The following is a 21,784-nucleotide window of genomic DNA, read 5'->3' as shown; positions in this document are numbered from 1 at the left end:
AAAGTGCAAAACAAGTAAAACAAGAATATTTTATATAAAAACTTTTTCAACCAATGGTTGGCAATTTCATTTTGGTTTCAATTATTTAACACAGGGATTTTTCAAATTACAAAGAATTTAAATCTCAAAACGTACCTGTGAGCCCAAACATAACTTGCTACTGGCAGAGCTTTATTTATTTATTTATTTAGTTATATATATATATATATGTAGTGGTGGACTGGGCAAAAACAGCCTGCATTGCAGAGCTCCAAGACGAAAACCACTGCTGAGCAAAAAGAACATTAAGGCTCGTCTCATTTTTGCCAGAAAACATCTCGATGATCGCCAAGAGTTTCGGGGAAATACTCTGCGGACTGACGAGACAAAAGCTGAACTTTTCGGAAGGTGTGTGTCCCGTTACATCTGGCATAAAAGTAACGCCGCATTTCAGAAAAAGAACATCATACCTACAGTAAAATATGGTGGAGGTAGTGTGATGGTCTGGGGCTGTTTTGCTGCTTCAGGACCTGGAAGACTTGCTGTGATAAATGGAACCATGAATTCTGCCGTCTACCAAAAACTCCTGAAGGAGAACGTCCGGCCATCTGTTCGTGACCTCAAGCTGAAGCGAACTCGGGTTCTGCAGCAGGACGATGATCCAAAACACACCAGCAAGTCTACCTCTGAATGTCTGAAGAAGAACAAAATGAAGACTTTGGAGCGGCCTAATCAAAGTCCTGACCTGAATCCTATTGAGATGCTGTGGCATGACCTTAAAAAGGCAGTTCATGCTCGAAAACGCTCCAATGTGGCTGAATTACAACAATTCTGCAAAGATGAGTGGGCCAAAACTCCTCCACAGCGCTGTAAAAGACTCACTGCAAGTTATTGCAAACGCTTGATTGCAGTTGTTGCTGCTAAGGGTGGAGCAACCAGTTATTAGGTTTAGGGGGCAATCACTTTTTCACACAGGGCCATGTAGGTTTGATTTAGTTTTCCCTTAATAATAACAACCTTCATTTAAAAACTGCATTTTGTGTTTACTCGTGTTATCTTTGACTAATATTTAAATTTGTCTGATGATCTGAAACATTTAAGTGACAAACATGCAAAAAAATAAGAAATGAGGAAGCGGGCAAACACTTTTTCACACCACTGTGTGTGTGTGTGTGTGTGTGTGTGTGTGTGTATATATATATATATATATATATATATATATTTCTAGGGTAAAGTTTGGTATCTTTCAGAAGATTGTTTTGTTTCAAAATAATAAAAAAGGCATAATTTTATAAACTCAAACCGTGTTTACCTGCTTTTTTTAAAAAAATGTTCATGAACTCAAGTTTCTTCACCACAATGAATCGAGCCAAAGAAAGCGACAGACGCAGCCCAGTAGTTTGTCAATAGGACATTTTTATTTCATACGTCTGTTGTCTTTATTCAAATTACAGTAATATACTTGCTGAGATGACCACCGGCTGCAGCCTGGACAGCTAAAACTGACAGCTGAACTACTTGAAGCAAACTTTTTTTTTTTCTTATCTTTTTTTTCCTCGTCTTTTTTAAAATTATCTTGCAACAGAAAAAAAGCACATATGCCATGAGATGTGTGGTGACGTCAGGTAGGTAGGGTTATAGTGCTGGTCTAAACAAAACAAAAACAAAACAAAAAAAACAGAAAAACAAAAAGAAAGAAACATTGCGCGTTGTACATGTTGTAAAAGGATCAGAATATGGCACATTTGGTCCACGTTGGTAGTTTTATTATCTGGTTTTCAAACATGTAAGAAAAAGAAAAATAAAGAAAACAGTTGTACGTGTTGTATTTCCCCAGAAGCACAGAATTAATGACAGCATATCGAAAACAAGACTGTAGAGGGGGCCGCTCTTTACGTTTCTCTTTTTGTTAAAATCTTGGGTCATCAGCCAATCGTTTGTTTCTATTCTCCCTGGTACAGTATTATTATTATTAATATCTTCTTTCCATCCAAAATGAGGGGGTGAGGGGGGGGCAGGTGGTGGAGCTTCGTGGATGATTGACAGGGATGGCTTTGGACATTCACAGGAAGTAGTCAGGAGTGCGTCTGGTCACATGGGGCTCGCCACGGCGGGGGGCGGGGTCAAACTGAAGGCTGAGGAGGCAGAAAGGGTTAGTTACTGATGACATCACTCCGTTTAGTACTAAATTAAAAACACGAATCTGTCAAACGTTTGGTACAGGATGTTGTACGTAGCGTTTTAAAATGTTCGCACCATAAAACAAACGTCTTAGCTAGTAAACACTCGCTCAACCAAAAATCAATTAACTGTAAACAGGAAGTCGCCGTAGCATCACAAGCTATAAACACAACTTCTAAAAATTACAAACAATAAAAGTACTTGAAGCCTTAACTATCAATCCTTTGTAAATATACATAACTGTTTTATTTACTTATGTGGAGAAATGTGAGTGCTTCAGAGTTTTGAATGAGTGGGGAAACATCAGATTAATGTTGTTTGTTTGGTCAACAACTAATCTTTACACAAGAGAGTGAGATTGTCGCGTCAGATATGCATCGGAAGTGGAAGCACTTTGAATCTGATTACTGTCAGTCTCACACTGGGGGGGGCCACGTATTTACACAGAGTGGATTTCGTTATCTCAAGTGACTTTAACCACGAACATCTTTTCCTAACCGTAACCACGTGTGTTTAGTTGCGTAACTTTCCCCATAATAACCAGTTTCTCTCTGCTGTTCCCAGCCAAAAAAACAGCTTGTGAGTCATGTGATGTGTTTTCAAGTCGTCCGTCTTTTCGCTTAACGTGCGACTGCGACGAACAGAGATCAACCGAGGTTCGACCTAAATAGGGAGGAGGGATCATGGCCAAAATAAAAAAAATCTATTTTTTTCAGATTTGGAACAATTCACGAGTCTACTCTTTATTTATTTATTTTTTTATCCTGCAAAATGCAACAAAAACATGATTCAAACGCAATTTCAGGCCCACACGTGCAGTCGAGCAAGAACAATAAAAAGAACCGCACCACTAACACGGCCGTCATTGTTATACATATTTAAAAAAAAAATATCCCACACAGCTATGGGCCGCCACGTCTACGTTACTCTGAAGATAACTCTCTGGTGCATGACGCGGACATTTTACACGTCGTGAAACAAATACTCTAATTAATCAAATGAATTCAGCCCGTCTCCTGACGTTTAGATAAACACGACGTCTTACTCCTTTAGTGTCTTTATACTTACAAAGAGTATTTGAGGGTGTCGTCCAGTTCCATGATGGCTGCCTGGTTTCCACAGCGGTAGCAGTAGTTTGGAGCACTAAAGATGGTCACCACATTCTTATCATGGCCCCAGTTGTAGCCCTGAAGGTACGATAACACATCTGTAGTTAGACCGGTAAACGTTTCAGAGACGCCACTGCACGACTGTATTCATCTGCAGAGGGACTGCAACACTGGAGAAACAAGCCGACTTCAAAATTAATCAAAGAAACTCAGTAACTACTAGCCGTGTGAAACTTTTCTACGTTGCTCTTCTGCTCCGAGCTAGATACAAATCACATTTGTACTTCACTGATAAAACAACATTTGTCTCGTCTGTCAGGTGAAGAGACTCTCACACAGAAACACAGTGGGAGTGAAACCGGTACAGAAACACTAACCTGCACCCTCACCACTTCATTATATTACGTTGCCATGGAGACGCGAGGATTTATTTAATTTATTTATTAGGATTCTTCAGTCCACTCGTGTGAGCTCGTGTGCCAACTTGACTAAAATACACTGAAAAAAACTAAAGCTTAAAAATCAAAGTGTGTGTGTTCGTTTGTGGTTTTCCATCAGCTGAGACGACATTTATCCAGCAGGAGATTCAACTGCTGGTGTCGTTCTAGATTAGTCGAGTGATCGATTGAAAGATTAATTGATTAATCACTAATAGCAAATATCTGCTGGTTCCAGCTTCTCATATATATATATATATATATATATATATATATATATATATATATATATATATATATATATATATATATATATATGAGGATTTGCTGCTTGTTAGTCGGATAAAACAAACCACGTAAGGACTCTGGGTCATTTTGGGCGTATTTCACTACTTACAAGAAAATAATCTGCAGATGAATCGATACTGAAAACAGTTGGTTGCATCCCTATTCCACACATTTTGGTCGTTGCTTGCCAACGGCTGCCTTTTACGTCTTCATCAAATGACGTGAAGTGTGCAAAACCAACACAGAGCTACAACCTGGGTCAGGTTTGACTTCGTCTCTGCTCTTTCCGTGTGTCTTACCTCCATGACCAGCTGATGGGCGCGGGACACCAGGGTGAGGCCGTTGGCGTGGTTGAAGGTTTCAGAGATGTCCTGTCCGAAGGTGTAGCCGGCACCTCGGGGGGAGATGCCCCACCCGCCGCGATCATCAGGGTCCGACCACAGCAGGTCACACATCGGGCCCTGAGAGAGCGAAGAACATTTTTTTCCCCCCAACACCCATAAAGTTTTATTGAATTTCAACCATCGCAAAGTGGCTGCAGTACTTCTTCAGGACAGATCGCCTACACAAAACAACTTCAAACTGACATCCTGTGTTTCAGCATTTAGGGGTGTGTGTGTGTGTGTGTGTGCGCACCTCATGTGGGACTTCTTGCAGGCGGTCCAGAGCTCGTATGTGATCCAAAGTGTCTATGGAGGGAGACAAACCTCCGTGGAGACAGAAGATCTGAAATAAAAAACAAGTTACTCTGCATAATCAAACATGGGGGGGTGGCATCTGCAGCTTTACAGTCCCGGGCTCGTTTTATTTTAGCGCTTCCTGGAAGTGAAACGAAGATAAGATACTAACCAAAACTGGTTTCATATACGCACACCAAGAAACTGCTTCTAACATCCTGTAACATCCCGTGTCACAGGAAGTACGTCACAGCACAAAGAGGCGACGCCGTTTCACTGCTACTTGAAAACAGATTTTTTTTTTGGGGGGGGGGGGGGTCGGTCATTTCGGGACAGACAGACACGACTTCCCCGGCTAACCGTCCTACCTGTCCGTCAACCAGCGCGGTGAGTGGCAGGTAGTCGAACAGGTCTGTGAAGTACTTCCAGACGTTGGCGTTGCCGTACTTCCTCAGGCACTCGTCGTAGAAGCCGTAGACTTGCGTGATCTGCCGCGACTCGTGGTTCCCTCGCAGGATGGTGATTCGCTCCTGGAAACGAACCTGAACGACACAACGAGAGAAAACTGTTAATTATACGGCCGCAAACTAACGATTCTCTTCATTTAGAGCTGAAACGATCGCCGATGCTAATCGATTAATGGATTCGATAATTTCAAAGACGCCATTTGAGGACGTCACCTTGGACTTTAAGAAATTGTGATATTTTACCAAACTCAATCAATAAATCAAGAGATAATCAGCAGATTAATAGATAATGAAAATAGTTTAGTTGCAGCCCTATTGTCATTATCGATTAATCTGCTGATTATTATCTCGATTTATCAATTAAGATTGGTCCATAAATGTCAGAAAAATATTTTAATAAGCATCACTTTCTCACATTTTAGAAGCTGTTTTTGAAAAATAACTAAACATGTTTGACTATTAAATTCGACTAATCACTGCAGCCCTGATCATAATCTATACCTAATCTATACAAACCTCCGTACGGTGTTGAAACTGACTGAAACGTGTCTGTAGCACAGAGCATCAAAAGCTGTCAAACACTTTGATCAGATATTTCCTGATTTAAATCTTCGTTTTGACAGTTTTTGCTGCATTGTATTTAGACAAAGTTCTCGTGCGGCTCTTCGTGTTTAGATATTTAACAACTTTGGCTTCTCGTGTCAAATTAATTGACAGTGAAAAGTATTATTTTTGCATCGGCGCTGGAACGTCGTTATCCTATCGGCGTCAGTGTTGAACGGTGTGAAACTGTATCCGAGCCTTTACAGATCTGTATTACTGTCAGCTCACACATCACTGCGACACGTTTTTACAACCATGTTTATGATGCAATAAAACTATCAACACGGCGACACTGAAGACAGCAACTCCCTGCTGCTCCCTGAGTTTCTGATGATGAGGAGGAGGAGGAGGAGGAGGAGGAGGAGGAGGAGGATCCACTGTTCACTTGTGTTTGAGCAAATCAAGTTCAGAGGAACTGGAGGTTATTTTTTAGATGCATTGAGGCAGCCAGACCAACAGGTTTAGGCTCCTGCTTGTGAGTCACGGTAAACAATAAAGTGTCAGCGGGCTTGTAGCCTCGCAGAGCCGAGACTCTGATCTTTAAGCCGGACAAACTCCAGATAATCAAATGAGCTCCGTGTGTGGAGAGGGTGGACGTTAAAATGACACCTGACTTGTCAATAACGCGTGCTGTGTTTTTATCTTCAACTTCATTCAGAAACTGGAAAATAAATCTGACAGTCGTTAGTGTTTGAAACTCACAAGCAAAGACCAACAGCAGCCCCGCGAGTGTTCATCCAATCAGGTGTACGATTGTTCTCCTGAGCGAAGTAAACAGCCGTCAATAATAAATTACCAACCCGACGGGACTGACACACCTCAATGACGGACGTGAAGACTGTGGCCACTCAAACACAACATTGCAGCATGATAACTGACCCTTGAGTGAAATGTACAAGTGCTTCATCACAAAAACACTTTCCCAACACTATGTGACATTTTTAAAAACATACATAAAAAGTGTGTTTAGGCCAAAAACTATAGCTGATGAAACGCCATCAGTCGGAAGCTGCATCCTGATTCGGGTGCAGGAGCGTCTAACGTCGGCTTTTCTAAACATGTCGACTCACCTGTCGCACTTCAAATGTTTTGAGAGATTCTTGCCCTGAATGTGGAGAACAGAACCGGGGCATTCAGGTTTCTCAGCCACGTTTTTCCATCTGTCTCAAAAGGCGTCCGACAGAACAGATATTCTTCTATTTTAATCAAATCGACTGTCTACACAGGCTGCATTTAACTCTCGCTATCAGAGTCAGGAATACTTTATTGATCCCCGAGGGGAAACTCTTTCGTTACAGCAGCTCGCTGTCACGTCAGCGCACACAGGAACAGAAGCACTGAGCCAAAAAACTATAATACAGGTCAGAAAATAAATTAAGTACCGGGTGGGTATAAGTATAAAATAAAATAAGTGTGAAGTACAAAGTAATAGTGCATGAACTGCCAAGTGTAGCTTTTTTATAATGAGACAGGATATTGCACAGCAGTAAGAGGTATTAATAAATATCAATAAATAGGGAATTTAAGTATATTGCCCAGGAGTATTAACACAGGATATCGCACAATTAAATCCCCCTTTTAGTTTAAAAAAAGTTGTGTGTAAGTAACAGCAGCCTGAAGCTTACCTCTAAGCTTTAAGCCTATTTTCTTCCACTTTATGCGTGTGTTCAGTGATTGTATGTTGGGCTCTGAGCGCTGCGGGTGACCTACACTTGACACCGTCCCTGAACACATCCTGCGTTCACTTCGCAGTAGGGTTGGGCCGACGAACGATGCCGCTGCGCCCTCTACCATCGTAACATCGTGATTTAAAAGCCCCCCCCCCCCGCCTTTTGGAGAGTGAAATCTTGTTACTGAAAGTGCAATAAAAGCTTCGGGAGTAAAAAGCTAAATGAGAGCATTTTATCACTATCACTAATGTTTAAAATATTGTTTTTATAATCATAAGTTACCTCATTAAGCAGATCATAAGCATAGTGTTAACCGCTCCCGCTGTGTTCCAGTCAAATGTTACTAGCAAAGTTAGGAATCATGCAACTGGTCCCAGTTATAAACAGGTATTTAATATGACATTCGTTAAGTTAACAGAAGAAGGAGCCTGAATGCTGCGTTAGTTTTGGTCTATTTGATGAGGAGCAGGTTGTTTTATTCTTCTTGAAGCTGATAAAACACTAAAAATCAGCAGTTTCTGCAGAGTTCACCAAGTTAGAGTTAAGAACTTTTTAAACACCACATAAAATGCAATTTGATACCCTTTTCACAGTCATACCAGTCAAAAAATGACAGAAATATAGCAGGCCTACAATTATTCATCAAGCACATGAATTAATTGACATCTATATCACATATCAGTGCTTCCCAGCTGTATAACGATAATTCCTATTAATATAATTAATCACGTTAAGTTTTTACTTAAATCTTGACTCTTCCTGCTGCTGTAGCTGCAGCAGCGACAGCGTTTGCTGCAGGTCTGAGAAGAGGATTCGACGGCCTCCTGCAGCACAATCCGCCGTCACAACAATCCCCCTTTTAGTCTAAGAGTACGTAACGTCTCCCGACAGCCTCCAACCAGATGCAAAAACAACGATAACGTCAGTGTCTACAGCAGGCAAGAAGAAAAACGTTCAAGACCTTTCGTAATCAAATTTAAGACTTTAATAGCTTTTAAAAAGGCCCCCTTTTTTTTTAGGGAACTAAACTCGATGCTTTTTAAGACGTCTCCACACCTGCAGATACCCTGAAAATATTGTTTGCTAGCTCTGCATTAACATGCTGCACACAGGAACACACAGACACACAGCGGCGGCGTTTACCTTTAGCGTGACGAGCAGCGTGACCGTCTCCACAGAGTAGTAGCCTCTGTCGACGTAGTCTCCCATGAACAGGTAGTTGGTGTCGGGAGACTTGCCTCCGATCTTAAACAGCTCCATCAGGTCGTGGAACTGACCGTGGACGTCGCCGCACACCGTCACCGGGCATCGCACCTGGACACACAGGTAACAACGTCACTGGGTCATCGCAAACCAAACAGACATGGCGGGCAGTTCAACATGAATGAATCAACTTTCACGCTAGAACGTTAGTATGTTTTTGAAGGGTCGTGAGATTATTTTACGAAGAGGAAAGCAGAAAAAAGTTACACAAACTTGTGTTTTCCCCCCGACTTCCCTGTAATCTTTGCTTATTTTTGAGTAGTAGTTTTACGTCTTTGGGGCCGTCAGGACTCTAAAAATGATTTGAATAAAACATATCCGTCTTCGGTTAACAGTCGGCAGACATACGCAGCGGATGACGAGCGCGAGTAGAGTCAAAAAGGTTGGGAACAACTGATTTACGACGTTCATTATACCAATATGCAGTGATTCAAACCGTTTAAAAACTGACTTTCATATTATATTTACTGTTAAAGTCACCTTTGATGACAAAGCTTGTTGTTCAGTTGTAGAATAACCCATCTCAGTACGTCTTCATCACAATTTAAAACCTGATTTAGGAGACGCCAGAAAAATATTTAACATACATATCAGCTAATATATCAATTGGATATTATTGATTCTTATATAATAGCCACACAAAAATCTGTATCAGTCGGGATCCACTACTGAAAACATCCGCAAAGCTCCACTGAGACTAAAATTAACTTTCCCTAGCAAAGAGTTAGGAATATTAACTCCATTTATTTGATAAAAGAATTCAAGTTAAAACACCTAAAACACGAACACTGACCTATTTTACGTTTGTTGAACCTTCGTTAAACATGTTCACTTTGTCATCAGGCGTCAGTAGATCGCCACTGTTAACGTGCTGAATAAGACACCTTGATTAAAAAGACAAAAACCCGTCACTGATCTGAACAACACCAAACCACTTCTGAGATAAACACGGCGCCATTTCCTCATTAGAGACGAAACGCTTCAACAGGACTGATAAAGTGAATAAACAAAAGTTGAGAAACACAACGTTGTATGGTTCAATAAAAACAGTTTCCTCAAATTTAACTAACTTAACACCTGAAACTGTAACCTACTGTGTAAACACGAGTATGCTGAAATGTTTAACAAACTGTAGACTGACTTTAAAATGTTTGGGGGGGGTTTTATGTTTATTAAAAAGGATATAATTAATATTATGCTTTTACATGTTTGCGGGCAGTTTATTGTTTCTAAAAAGGCTCGGTGGCATTTAAAGATGAACGCGTGAGAGCCTGCAGCTCAGCAGAGACACAGTTTGCAGTGTAAACAAGGTGTGATGTTGTTCAGACTACAGAGGCTCAGTCATATTCTGCTCCAAAACACGCCAGAGGGAACAGCACTGAAAGTCAGCATCCAGATAACATTCATTTTTTTTTATTTAAATATTATAAATAGCAGCGTTGTAGTAAAACAAAACTTCTATTCACTGCTGAACTGTGAAAGTGCAGTTCGGTTTCAGCTGAAGAATCAATCGTCTCATCAGAATCGGGAACAACTCTCATCACCTATGTGAGTTAATGTGACTTCCTGCACAAAAGCTTCCAACATTTCTATTTTAGTTCCCTTTCTGATGCGGTTTGGAAAGCTTCCGGCAGCTGAAGATTTCAACATCAACACGAGTCTGACCCGTTTGTTGTCGTGACCTTCTCTCTGTCTCTGCTTGTTGTTTTTGTACTTTATATTATTCTAATAAAAACAAAAAGAACAAAAAACAAACAGGCTTTGGTTGAACTTGTTACAACTGGACATCGATTCACAGGCCAAAAAAAAAGTTAGGAACCACTGATTTACTAAACTTACTATACAACTTTCTGGTGACGTTACTGTGCTGTGTTCATATTTACTGTTACAGTAAAAGGTAGGTGGTGAAAACAAAAGTTTCTTGTTAATCTCAACTTAAAAGTTTGCCTTTTCTATCATTCTGCTTTGTTGTTTATCAGTACAAACTAACACTTTTTCATTAATTAATTATCTATTGATTATATTATCCAATGCGTGTCATCAAACTGAGGTATTAGACTCTTCGACTGACCGGACAAAATGCAGTTATTGCTGTAATCAGGAACTGTTAAGTAACTTTACACGTGAAATAACCTACATTATTAATTGATTATCAAAATCTCCTTCGATTTCATTTAAAAAAAGAATCGTATAATTTACTAATCAACCAATCGATTCAGCAAAAGCAGGTTTTTGTATATTGTCGTCTTCCAGCTCTATCGTGGAACAATCTGTCAACGCTGAAGGCCGGCGTGTCGTACAGGAAATCAATCAGTTGGGGTTTGATTTTTCTCTGGTGATTTTGAGAACAGACTCAGGCATTGTGGGAACTCTCACCTCCTGAACGTTGGACTCCTTGGTCAGGATCTCCTTGGCCTGGAGAGGAGACAAACACACACATTATTTATTTAATTAGATGTTAAGTGACCGTGCGAGCAGACAGAAGGTTAAATAAAACTCTTTAGACAGACACAGTAACTCGTGTCACAGCGTCCACGTTTAGCCTCCATGGCGTGACCTCACAGGACACCGTAGCGTTTGAAATGGTCAGATAGAGAAGCCGAGCATTTGCTGATGAAAATGACAAAAATCGCTTAACTGTGGTTAATGTATTTCTAACGTTCGTCTACGGACTGCAGATCTGGTTGTTGTGCTTCAAGCTGACGGCATTTTACTCCCTCAACTGATTCAAATGAAAAATGTTTAAAACAGTAACTCACGCTGACTTTAATTTTGCCATTACCTACTAAAGAAGAAGAAGACTCCTCGCTACGTTGCACGTCTTGCCTTTCTGATGTTTTTAAAGTCCCACAAGTCTCGATGTTGGGAAAGATAATTTAGCATTACCCATTCAAAACATCAGTCACACATCAGCCAAAAAATAAATTATTTTAGACAAACGCTTTAATTGAGTTGATGTCTACAAATAACTTTTTTTGTCGAACCAACGGTCGAAAACCCAAAGATATTCAATATACAACAGTATGAGAAAAAGGAAATAATCATATTTGACGAGGATCGACTCTTTTTTTCCTGTTGATCGACTAATTGAGTTATCATTTCAGAACCAACGGGGAGTTTATTGGCATTTCTGCTGTCGTTACTTGCATTAACATTCAACACATCTTAAAAAGGCGGGGTCACCGATTCTAATCCAGTACGCATCTTTTTGTCAGATTCAGCGAATATCTCCTCGCGGTCCGCTAGCTGTGCGTTCAGTGTGAGCGCTGAAAAACCCTCCGATGTTCGTACGCAGCCCCGCCTCTGTGAACAGGAAACACAAAGAGGCTCGGACCGAGGCGCACAGCACTGTTCCAGCCATGATTTGTGTGTCAGGTGACGTTAAACGACTTGCCCGCGGACATTCAGCCGACTCTCTAGTTAGCCAAGATCTGCTGCTGTTGTGATGTTAGCTACAGCAGCAGGAGAGTTGTGAGCGTCGCTGTCTGGAGCTGCTGTGCTGGCTCTGGGAAACCGCCTCGTCCTCTCTGGCTGTTAGCTTCGCAGCAGCAGCTGTAGCGACAGTTTGCTAACCCACAGCCTAGCTAACGTTAACCCACAACCTAGCTAACGTTAGTTGCTTTACTTGCTGTGTCGTTGTTCGCTCTATATCATGGTGTTTGTCGTGGTATTGGATTTCTCCAGAATCGCGTACCCCACCTTTAAAAGACATAGGTGCACTATCAGAGCCTTATAACAATACTAACGAGATTATCGATCTCTCTTTAGTCAAATGAAAAGGTGATCAAATGTTGCTGTGTGCTCAAGATATCAAGTTATCTTTGAATACAGCAGTTTAAAGGCATCACTTTGAGCTCTGCTGACTTGGGATGGTCATTAATCATTAGTTTAGGCATTTGAAGGTATAATTATTTCTTTTTCTTTTTTTAAATTACTTTTATTAAATTACTCCCCCCCCCCACTAATATCGGATTGTTCACCCCAAAAAACAACCCAGCCGACACTTTCAACGCTTAACTGCACAAACAAGGTTTTCAGTCTCGTCTTTTCATTCATTCATTAATTAATTAAACTCACAAAATTATTCTTCTACACATCCAGGAGCTTCTCAGCACTACGATTCATAGCTACAGCTATCAAATGTATTTTGATAGCATTAAAAAAAGGTCAATGTTGCAGAAAAGCTACCGGACGAGTTATTTTTAATGGTGCAACAACCCGAAGTGACGTCTGAAAGGCTTGACAGGTTTATGCAATTAAAAAAAAAGGGTTGATCGATAAAGACAGGGCGCGGTGCAAAATCATACATAGCACGTAACGTTACACTTATTAAAAGACGTTAACTTCCAGCATTAAAATAAGAACAAAACATATAAAACTCCAGGATTAAACATTTGCTAAGTTGTTGTCTGAGCGCAAATTCAGCCCAGTTAATAAGCAGGCAGTAAAACGGGCTCCGTCTATTCGCTGGTAATGTGAATGTAAAGTGAATTTTCGGCCCGTCTGTCCTGACACGACGGTTGCCGGAAAACCATCCACATTAACACCGTTTTATTGGGTCAGGCAGTGCACAAAGCACCGATATGAGGCTTGAAAAATTATTTAGCTGCTACATTATTGTGAAACATTGGCAAACTCGGTATGACTGGTCGAAAACCAGGCGAAAAGAGCCGCCTTGCCGTGACTTGGTTCCAGAAATTAGTCGGAGCCGCTTTCACAATCTAGGCCACATTGATAGCGAGGCCGACTTAGGCAGAATAAAACCCGGGTTGTTGTAGCCAACTTACCTTCTCGCAGAGTGTCCTGACTTGGTTTTCCGATAGCTGCTTACACTCATTTAGCTGTTCGATCCATTGGTCTAATTCTTTAGTAAAAGATTTGTCTTCCATGACAGCCGCGGTAGCTTGCTAAGCTAGCTGTGTTAGCTACCTGAAAAAACAAACTGGCCTGTCTCGACACTAGCTGCTATAACGTTAGCTTTTAGCTCGTCGTATTGTTAACCCGATCTAGTCCCGCCAAATCGGTTGGAAAATCAACGGTAAGACCTAAAATTAACGAGCCCCTCAGTCAACTTCTATCATGATAAATTACCGACATTAAGTTACCAGCGTTAAAAAATAGTTTATATGGGCCGGGGGAGTCAAAAGGGTCGAATGTCCCCGATGCGACAGACCGTAGCGGCAAAAGGCAGCGGCGTCGCAGCGGCTAGCCGATTTGCTAAAAGAGCTAGCTACAATAATATCCGGGCATTTCAGCAGCGCACAGAGTCTGCGCACCAGCGACACCGCGTGGACAGAAAGTAAACTACTAGAAAATTACAATCAGTTTTTAAAAATATATACTTTTTGTAATGTTTAATTAACGCTAATGTTGTGTTTTGGGGTCCTGGGAACAAAAACATACTTAACATTGTTATATCACCTTGTTACGTCATGCCTTTTGATATGAGAAAAGGATTTTCATTCGCTGTGTATCTGTGATATTAGTATCAGCGCAGCACGACCCCTCCCAAATTAGTAATAATAAACCAGTAATTAGAAATAAAGTAATAGGAATTTCTCTTATTGGAGTTTTTTGAGAGCAGTTTGATAATAAAAGGTTGAGCAGGGACACCCGTTTTCTGGCGGCCTTTGTTTCAGTGTAACACCGGCCCGCCTGGTACATTGAATCAAGCGCACCTACTGGTTGTCAACAGTCCGTCGACGTGCAAGTGGAGCGGCCGTATGGCGGCGTGTTTTACGGCACAAATCAAACCGTGTCGTTTGTCGCTGTATCCAGCCGAGAGTCGACCTTCTGCAGTCAGACGAACAACCCACCCAACTAACTAACGAACAATGGCTCATCTAACGGAAAACCCCGCGGATAAAGAGAGGTGAGTTCTTGTAAAAAGCTAGCCCTTTAGCCTAGCTAAGCTACAGCTAACAGTGCTTAGCCATTCGGTCACTGTAAAACTCCTATAGAAGATTATTGAATTTAAGGACAACTTGGGTACCTGTAAATGTAACTCGCTTATTAACTGTTGCTGTAGTAAACGTGTCGACATAGAAGGGCCACTCTTCAATTCGGCATACATTTAATTTGGGTTTTTAGCTTTTAATCCAACAAAAAAACGATTTGGTGTACACGGGTGGCTTCAACTCTCTACGGTGTTACGTTAGTGAAATGAGGGATTGTGGGTTACTGACAGTGGGAGTAGCTAACTGTCGGGTAAATCTGGTTAAATGTTTAGCTTAATAAGACCTGTTTATCTGTATATCTTTTAGAAATATCGTTTTTAATGAGTTAGATACAAAGTCACGTTGTTTACGACGTCTTCAGCAGGAAGCGTGGCAAAGTGGCTTAGTTTTTACATTAAGTTTGGCCTGTCGGTCTATCCGTACGACACAGTGGCGTTGTAGCCCTCTAGCATGACGTGTATAAAGAGTCCTTTTAACCTCAATATTTGACCGTCAAATATCGATCCTATCGACTATATATTGTTTTTTTGTTTTTTTATGGCTGAAGACGATGGAGGACAAAAACATGTTCACATTGTAGAAATGGGATTAACGTTAAATAAAGTGCACGTGAGGTTAACGTCTCAGTCAGGAGTTCAGCAGGGTTATGAAATGTCATCAAACTACACACTTTTTTTAATATATATATATATATATATATATATATATATATATTTATTTAAAGGCCAGCCAGCTGGTCAGACACAGCTGGATTTAAAATAAACCTCCTAAAAGTCAGTAAGAGCTCTACATATCTTATTTTTATTGTAGAATAATCTGCAGATTATTTTGTCACTTAATTGATTTTTATCGTTTGGTCTATTAAAAAGTCAGAAAACAGTGAAAGAGTGCCATCACAGTTTCCTAAAGCCCAATTTCCAGTCCAAAACCCAAAGATATTCAGTGTACTAACTTAAAAAACTAAGTAAATAATCTTTACCTTTTTTTTAATTTCTTGAAAAATGACAATCGATTATCAGAATCTAATTATTTAATCAGTTATTTGACTGCTGAACTGTTTTACTCACAACTTCATCGTCTCATTATATAACTGTTTCCTGGTGATTTCACTGATCTCAAGAGACTCTCCTGATCAATCAGATAAAACAGATACCTGAAGGTGGTGATAACACAAGCGTTGCGTGTCTGCGTCCTGTCTTTGCCTCCAGGCTCCATCACAGAAACCTTTTTATCCCGAGATAATGACACATTTAAGTCCCGATCGCCACCGAAATATGTTCGATATCGTGATTAAAATCAGGATAAATGGGTTAAAAAAAACAATATATGATCTGTTATGTTGAGATAATGGAATAACTAAATCGTGATCTCATGATGACAGACCCAGAAATGTATTAGTAAGCAGAGTAGAGCCGAAATTATTAATCAAACTATTTTGATAATTGTGTATTCGTTTTAGTCATTTATCAAACGCAAACGCATTCTGCTGTTGCTGTTTTTCGTTGTGAGCGTTAACTGAATGTGTTTGGACTGTTAGTCGTGCAAAACAAGAAATTTGACAGACATCTGCTTATTTATTTTATTTTCAGGGCTAATCTTCATCTGTCGTCCCCTGGCCAGACGTTAAATTAGCCATTAAAGCAACGATGAAACACACAGCACGTCGCTTTAGAAACTTCATAGGATACAGGCGGTTAAACATGACAACGCAGGCTTTAGGAAACTGTGATGGGAACATTTTTCACAGTTTTCTGACATTTTGTAGAGCAAAATATTCAATTTATAAAGAGAGTCGTCGTTCGGAGCCCGTCCCGTAGCGTGATGTGCTGTGTGTGTGTCGTGTTAAGATGTCGTGGAAACCCCAAAACTGTATTTACGAGCAGCGCGTCCGTCACTGTTGGACTGTGTTTCCTGTCTGTTGTTTTTCACATTAAACGGTCTGTGTGTGTGTGTGTGTGTTTCAGGTTCATCTGCGTCTATCCGGTCTACATCAACAGTAAGAAGACGCTGGCTGAAGGACGAAGGATCCCCGCGGAGAAGGTGGCGCTTTTTAACTTTGCGCGATGTTTCGCCAGCTCACCGTCAGTTTGCGGCTTGAGAAGCTGCCGGTTGTTAGCAGGGACTGCGTGGTGCGTTCAAGGACGCTCCCTGATGAGCTGCACGATTCTGGTCGAAATCACCTTTCTTCTCCCACGATTCTTAGGGACGCACATTTTAAGGGGAACATATTTATCGCGGTCCATATTGTCTTCATGCAGACAAGTTCAAGCAATATGATCGTTAAAAACACGCTTATGAAGCTGCATGAACACCAAGTGTTTTGTCTTCTCTTCAGAACCCACCTGTAGTCCGATGTCCAGGCTCAAGGGACACTTTCAGTCCAGAGCTGCTTCCGTCCCGTAGACTCTGGTCGTGATGAGCGTTAGCGCAGGTAGCACAGCGAGACGAGCAGCGTTTGCCGCTCGTCTCGCTGTGGTGATCACTTCTCTGCGGTCTTTGATGCTCCGCTGGACGTTTGAGCCGTCGGGACGTTTTTCTCTCCTTTTGCGTGACGTTTCGGGCAGTTGTACTCCATCTGCGGTCGTCGTTGTCTTTGAATCCGGTTCCATAAACAACTTTTTATGGTACAAGCACGGTGGTTTTGTCCGAACTGGGGGAGGATGCGTTTATTTGTTCTTCCTCACCGTCGCTGGGTTTTCCTGAAGTCTGACGCTCTTTCTTTCACCGCTTCGTACTTTAAATACGTCACTGTCCTCTGAAGTAATGCCAATGAAATACGTGTCATTTGATGCAGCTTAGGGAGAAGTTAGGTGCTGCAGCGATTAATCGATTAGTTGTCAACTATTTTGATAATCGAGTTGTTGTTTTTTAAGGAAAAAAGGTAAAAATTCTCAGATTCCAGCCTCTTAAAAGTGAATATTCTCTGCTTTCTTTCCTCCTCTATGACAGTAAACTGAATATCTTTGGGTTGTGGACAAAACAAGACATTTGAGGACGTCGCCTGGGGCTTTGGGAAACACTGATCGACATTTTTCACCATTTTATAGACCAAACAACTAATCGATTAATCGACAGTGGAAATAATCGTTATTTGTAGCCCTGGTTTGTTTTGATGCAACAGATCTCCCAGCTAATGCAAACGCAGCAGAATCATTGTCACGTAAAGATGAGACTGCCTGAATCGGGGTCAGATTTGAGTGGATCGTGCGGCCTGTGAGTGTAAATGCAGTGTAACATGTAGTAAACCAACCAATGACGAACAGACGGCGGTGTGTGTCTGCAGGCTGTGGAGAATCCGTCCTGCGCCGAGATCAGAGACGTCCTCACGGCGGCGGGGGTGAACGTCTACGTGGAGGTAAAACGAAAAGCTTTATTGTCACTCGGTGACAACAAATATCACACACACTTAATCAGGGGTTAAAAATGCATCGTGTGTGTGTGTGTGTGTGTGTGTGTGTGTGTGTTTTCCAGAACAAAATGCACCCCAGGGAGTGGAACAGGGACGTCCAGTTCAGAGGTCGCGTCAGAGTTCAGGTGAAGGAGGCCGACGGCAGCTTCTGTCAGGAGAAATTCACCTCCCGTAAGTCCAGCACGCACTGAGTCCACCTGACCGGTCCGGTTGACTTTCATAGATTCCTAACAGTTTACTTTGGCTCGACGAGAGGGGGGGGGGGGTCAAGATTAAACATGTATCTGACACTGAAGGAAACAGCTGTAGCTACAACGTCTGACACCTCGTTTTTCACGAGCTACTCGATCCAAACACTGAAGGTCCTGGTTCAAAAAATACTCAGGTGATGAGCTTAAATTATTGATCTGATAGGACTGAAAGTTTAACTGGAGGAGTGCGACGCCTGGAACTGAGAAGGCGGACGAGATTTTCATCTGAAGTCAATCGCCGTATCTTTTTGGTTTTGAGAAATGACTCTCAGGAAGTGATCGTCGCACCACCGTGCGGGATCACCGACCTCGGGCCCGTCTGACTGTTGTCAGGGGGCGGGACTCGACCCTGCGGGGAGCCCGCAATCTATTTCACAGCGTAAAAATCCAGATTAAAAAGGTGGAGCAGTTTTGTAGCCAAACTTAAGGCTTAATTCTATTCAGAGCAGAAGAAAAAAAGCTACAATAAAAGTCCTGCGTGGGTTTTTGTGCCACCGAGGTTTTAATAGATAGTTGAAACCTGCTGACTGTAGCTAAACACACACCTGATGTTTATCCCCTCAGGTACAGATGTTTCCTTTCGGTTTCTTTAGGTACAGATGTTTCCTTTCGGTTTCTTTAGGTACAGATGTTTCCTTTCGGTTTCTTTAGGTACAGATGTTTCCTTTCGGTTTCTTTAGGTACAGATGTTTCCTTTCTGTTTCTTTATGTACAGATGTTTCCTTCCTGTTTCTTTAGGTACAGATGTTTCCTTCCTGTTTCTTTAGGTACAGATGTTTCCTTTCTGTTTCTTTAGGTACAGATGTTTCCTGTCCTTTGTTTCTTTAGGTACAGATGTTTCCTTTCTGTTTCTTTAGGTACAGATGTTTCCTTTCTGTTTCTTTAGGTACAGATGTTTCCTGTCCTTTGTTTCTTTAGGTACAGATGTTTCCTTTCGGTTTCTTTAGGTACAGATGTTTCCTTTCGGTTTCTTTAGGTACAGATGTTTCCTTCCTGTTTCTTTAGGTACAGATGTTTCCTTCCTGTTTCTTTAGGTACAGATGTTTCCTTTCTGTTTCTTTATGTACAGATGTTTCCTGTCCTTTGTTTCTTTAGGTACAGATGTTTCCTTTCTGTTTCTTCAGGTACAGATGTTTTCTGTCCTTTGTTTCTTTAGGTACAGATGTTTCCTGTTTCTTTTCTGTTTCTTTCTGTTTCTTTATGTACAGATGTTTTCTGTCCTTTGTTTCTTTAGGTACAGATGTTTCCTTTCTGTTTCTTTATGTACAGATGTTTCCTTCCTGTTTCTTTAGGTACAGATGTTTCCTTCCTGTTTCTTTAGGTACAGATGTTTCCTTTCTGTTTCTTTAGGTACAGATGTTTCCTTTCTGTTTCTTTAGGTACAGATGTTTCCTTTCTGTTTCTTTATGTACAGATGTTTCCTGTCCTTTGTTTCTTTAGGTACAGATGTTTCCTTTCTGTTTCTTCAGGTACAGATGTTTTCTGTCCTTTGTTTCTTTAGGTACAGATGTTTCCTTCCTGTTTCTTTAGGTACAGATGTTTCCTTTCTGTTTCTTTAGGTACAGATGTTTCCTGTCCTTTGTTTCTTTAGGTACAGATGTTTCCTGTCCTTTGTTTCTTTATGTACAGATGTTTCCTTCCTGTTTCTTTAGGTACAGATGTTTCCTTCCTGTTTCTTTAGGTACAGATGTTTCCTTCCTGTTTCTTTAGGTACAGATGTTTCCTTTCTGTTTCTTCAGGTACAGATGTTTCCTTCCTGTTTCTTTAGGTACAGATGTTTCCTTCCTGTTTCTTTAGGTACAGATGTTTCCTTCCTGTTTCTTTATGTACAGATGTTTCCTTTCTGTTTCTTTATGTACAGATGTTTCCTTTCTGTTTCTTTATGTACAGATGTTTTCTGTCCTTTGTTTCTTTAGGTACAGATGTTTCCTTCCTGTTTCTTTAGGTACAGATGTTTCCTTCCTGTTTCTTTAGGTACAGATGTTTCCTTCCTGTTTCTTTAGGTACAGATGTTTCCTTTCTGTTTCTTTATGTACAGATGTTTCCTGTCCTTTGTTTCTTTAGGTACAGATGTTTCCTTTCTGTTTCTTTAGGTACAGATGTTTCCTTCCTGTTTCTTTAGGTACAGATGTTTCCTTTCTGTTTCTTCAGGTACAGATGTTTTCTGTCCTTTGTTTCTTTAGGTACAGATGTTTTCTGTCCTTTGTTTCTTTAGGTACAGATGTTTCCTTTCTGTTTCTTTATGTACAGATGTTTTCTGTCCTTTGTTTCTTTAGGTACAGATGTTTCCTTTCTGTTTCTTTATGTACAGATGTTTCCTTCCTGTTTCTTTAGGTACAGATGTTTCCTTTCTGTTTCTTCAGGTACAGATGTTTTCTGTCCTTTGTTTCTTTAGATACAGATGTGTCCTGTCCTTTCTGTTTCTTCAGGTAAAGATGTGATGATTTACGTAGCTGAGATGATCCCTAAACTAAAGACTCGGACCCAGAAGAGCGGGGGAGGAGACACCAGCTCTCAGCAGGGAGAGGGAGGAAAGAAGAGCAAGAAAAAGAAGAAATAGACTCAGAGAAATGACCTTTTTTTTTAAATTAATTTTAATTTTAAATATGAGCTCATTGTGAATTGTTTAGATGAGTGTCAAACCCTGAACGTTTTTTTTTTTTTTTTTTTAATTTTTGTTTTTAAAGGGTTGTTGTCATCGTGACCTCAAACTCGTTCAGCTGTTGGCTGTTTCCTCTGTTTTCTTTACCGTTTGACCACACTGAGCGTTTCTCCGACCGGAGGCCTGTGAGAGCTGCTCACAGCTCGTCGAGTTTCCAGAAACGCAGGCAGAAGCAGAGACGGGAACTCTTCCCTGTGTTCGAAGAGGGGGGGGGGTGAAGTGATGGAGGAAGGTGTGCGTCTTTGTTTCGACCCCATCGCTCCACATTTTGTTCACTCCGCCGAGTCTCTGTCAATAAAGAGTTCATTTTCTCAGCTTTTCGTTGGTTTCATCTGAGCGAATGAATCGTCCTCATAGGAGCAATCCCAGAAACACGAGCATGTGGGGGTGAATGCCAGTAAATATTAGTTTATTTTGTGGTTTTAGGAACATCGATTCGACGCTTTAGCCCCGATCAGCCGGAACACCTGGACCCGATTCATCAGGATGTTGAGTTACCTGAAGGTCCTTTAGACATTTCGCAGTTTGTTTCACTAGCTTGTTAAATCTCCAGAAGTTTAAATGGCATGGACGTCACTGTGGACACTAAACTTTTTTGACACTGATTTGTGCAAATATTTCAATAATATTCATGTAAAAAGAACATTAACCTCAAACAATCATTAGACAAAAAATGCTTGATCCTAAATCTCCTGTTCCCAGCAGCAGAACTGATCTCAGCTTCTGTTGTAGGTCGGTGCCTTCATCTCCTCCTGCGTTTATTATTCTAATCCATTATTTACCTGTTGGTGCTCTGCAGTAAGACTTCTGACCCCTCAACGGCTGTTTTTA

At 41.0% G+C, this 21,784-nt stretch overlaps 2 protein-coding genes across 3 annotated transcripts; one reads left to right on the top strand and one right to left on the bottom strand.

Annotated features, from left to right (window-relative positions):
- Positions 1–1,374: 1,374 nt before the first annotated feature.
- LOC122876785 (serine/threonine-protein phosphatase 2A catalytic subunit beta isoform) lies at positions 1,375–14,036 on the bottom strand. Its single transcript, XM_044197520.1, has 8 exons — positions 13,462–14,036; positions 11,051–11,089; positions 8,555–8,725; positions 5,040–5,213; positions 4,631–4,720; positions 4,294–4,455; positions 3,229–3,347; positions 1,375–2,114 (listed from the first exon to the last, which is right to left on the bottom strand). The coding sequence occupies exons 1-8, from the start codon at positions 13,561–13,563 to the stop codon at positions 2,042–2,044; spliced, it is 930 nt and encodes a 309-aa protein (XP_044053455.1). The 5' UTR covers positions 13,564–14,036; the 3' UTR covers positions 1,375–2,041.
- A 371-nt stretch (positions 14,037–14,407) lies between these two features.
- srp19 (signal recognition particle 19) lies at positions 14,408–21,267 on the top strand. 2 transcript variants are annotated; one of them, XM_044197543.1, is made up of 5 exons: positions 14,408–14,546; positions 16,596–16,671; positions 17,915–17,986; positions 18,103–18,211; positions 20,721–21,267. In XM_044197543.1, the coding sequence occupies exons 1-5, from the start codon at positions 14,509–14,511 to the stop codon at positions 20,849–20,851; spliced, it is 426 nt and encodes a 141-aa protein (XP_044053478.1). In that variant the 5' UTR covers positions 14,408–14,508; the 3' UTR covers positions 20,852–21,267. The 2 variants fall into 2 exon arrangements, with proteins under 2 accessions (XP_044053478.1, XP_044053479.1); XM_044197544.1 differs by having other exon boundaries at positions 20,687–20,835.
- Positions 21,268–21,784: the final 517 nt, after the last annotated feature.

This window comes from Siniperca chuatsi, linkage group LG5 (genome assembly GCF_020085105.1).
Source record: "Siniperca chuatsi isolate FFG_IHB_CAS linkage group LG5, ASM2008510v1, whole genome shotgun sequence".
Classification (NCBI taxonomy): domain Eukaryota; kingdom Metazoa; phylum Chordata; class Actinopteri; order Centrarchiformes; family Sinipercidae; genus Siniperca; species Siniperca chuatsi.
The sequence above is the reverse complement of the archived record's forward strand: the minus strand, read 5'-3'. Positions and strand labels throughout refer to the sequence as shown.

What these genes read in the sequence shown, in the direction of transcription:
- LOC122876785 (XM_044197520.1), bottom strand. Translation starts at nt 13,563, where the DNA reads ATGGAAGACAAATCTTTTACTAAAGAATTAGACCAATGGATCGAACAG. An exon ending in AGGAGTCCAACGTTCAGGAG is followed by an intron (nt 8,726 to 11,050) that starts GTGAGAGTTCCC and finishes CTGTGTGTCCAG; the next exon opens with GTGCGATGCCCGGTGACGGT. An exon ending in CGCTGCTCGTCACGCTAAAG is followed by an intron (nt 5,214 to 8,554) that starts GTAAACGCCGCC and finishes TGTGTCGTTCAG; the next exon opens with GTTCGTTTCCAGGAGCGAAT.
- srp19 (XM_044197543.1), top strand. Translation starts at nt 14,509, where the DNA reads ATGGCTCATCTAACGGAAAACCCCGCGGATAAAGAGAG. An exon ending in AACCCCGCGGATAAAGAGAG is followed by an intron (nt 14,547 to 16,595) that starts GTGAGTTCTTGT and finishes TGTGTGTTTCAG; the next exon opens with GTTCATCTGCGTCTATCCGG. An exon ending in GAAGGATCCCCGCGGAGAAG is followed by an intron (nt 16,672 to 17,914) that starts GTGGCGCTTTTT and finishes GTGTGTCTGCAG; the next exon opens with GCTGTGGAGAATCCGTCCTG.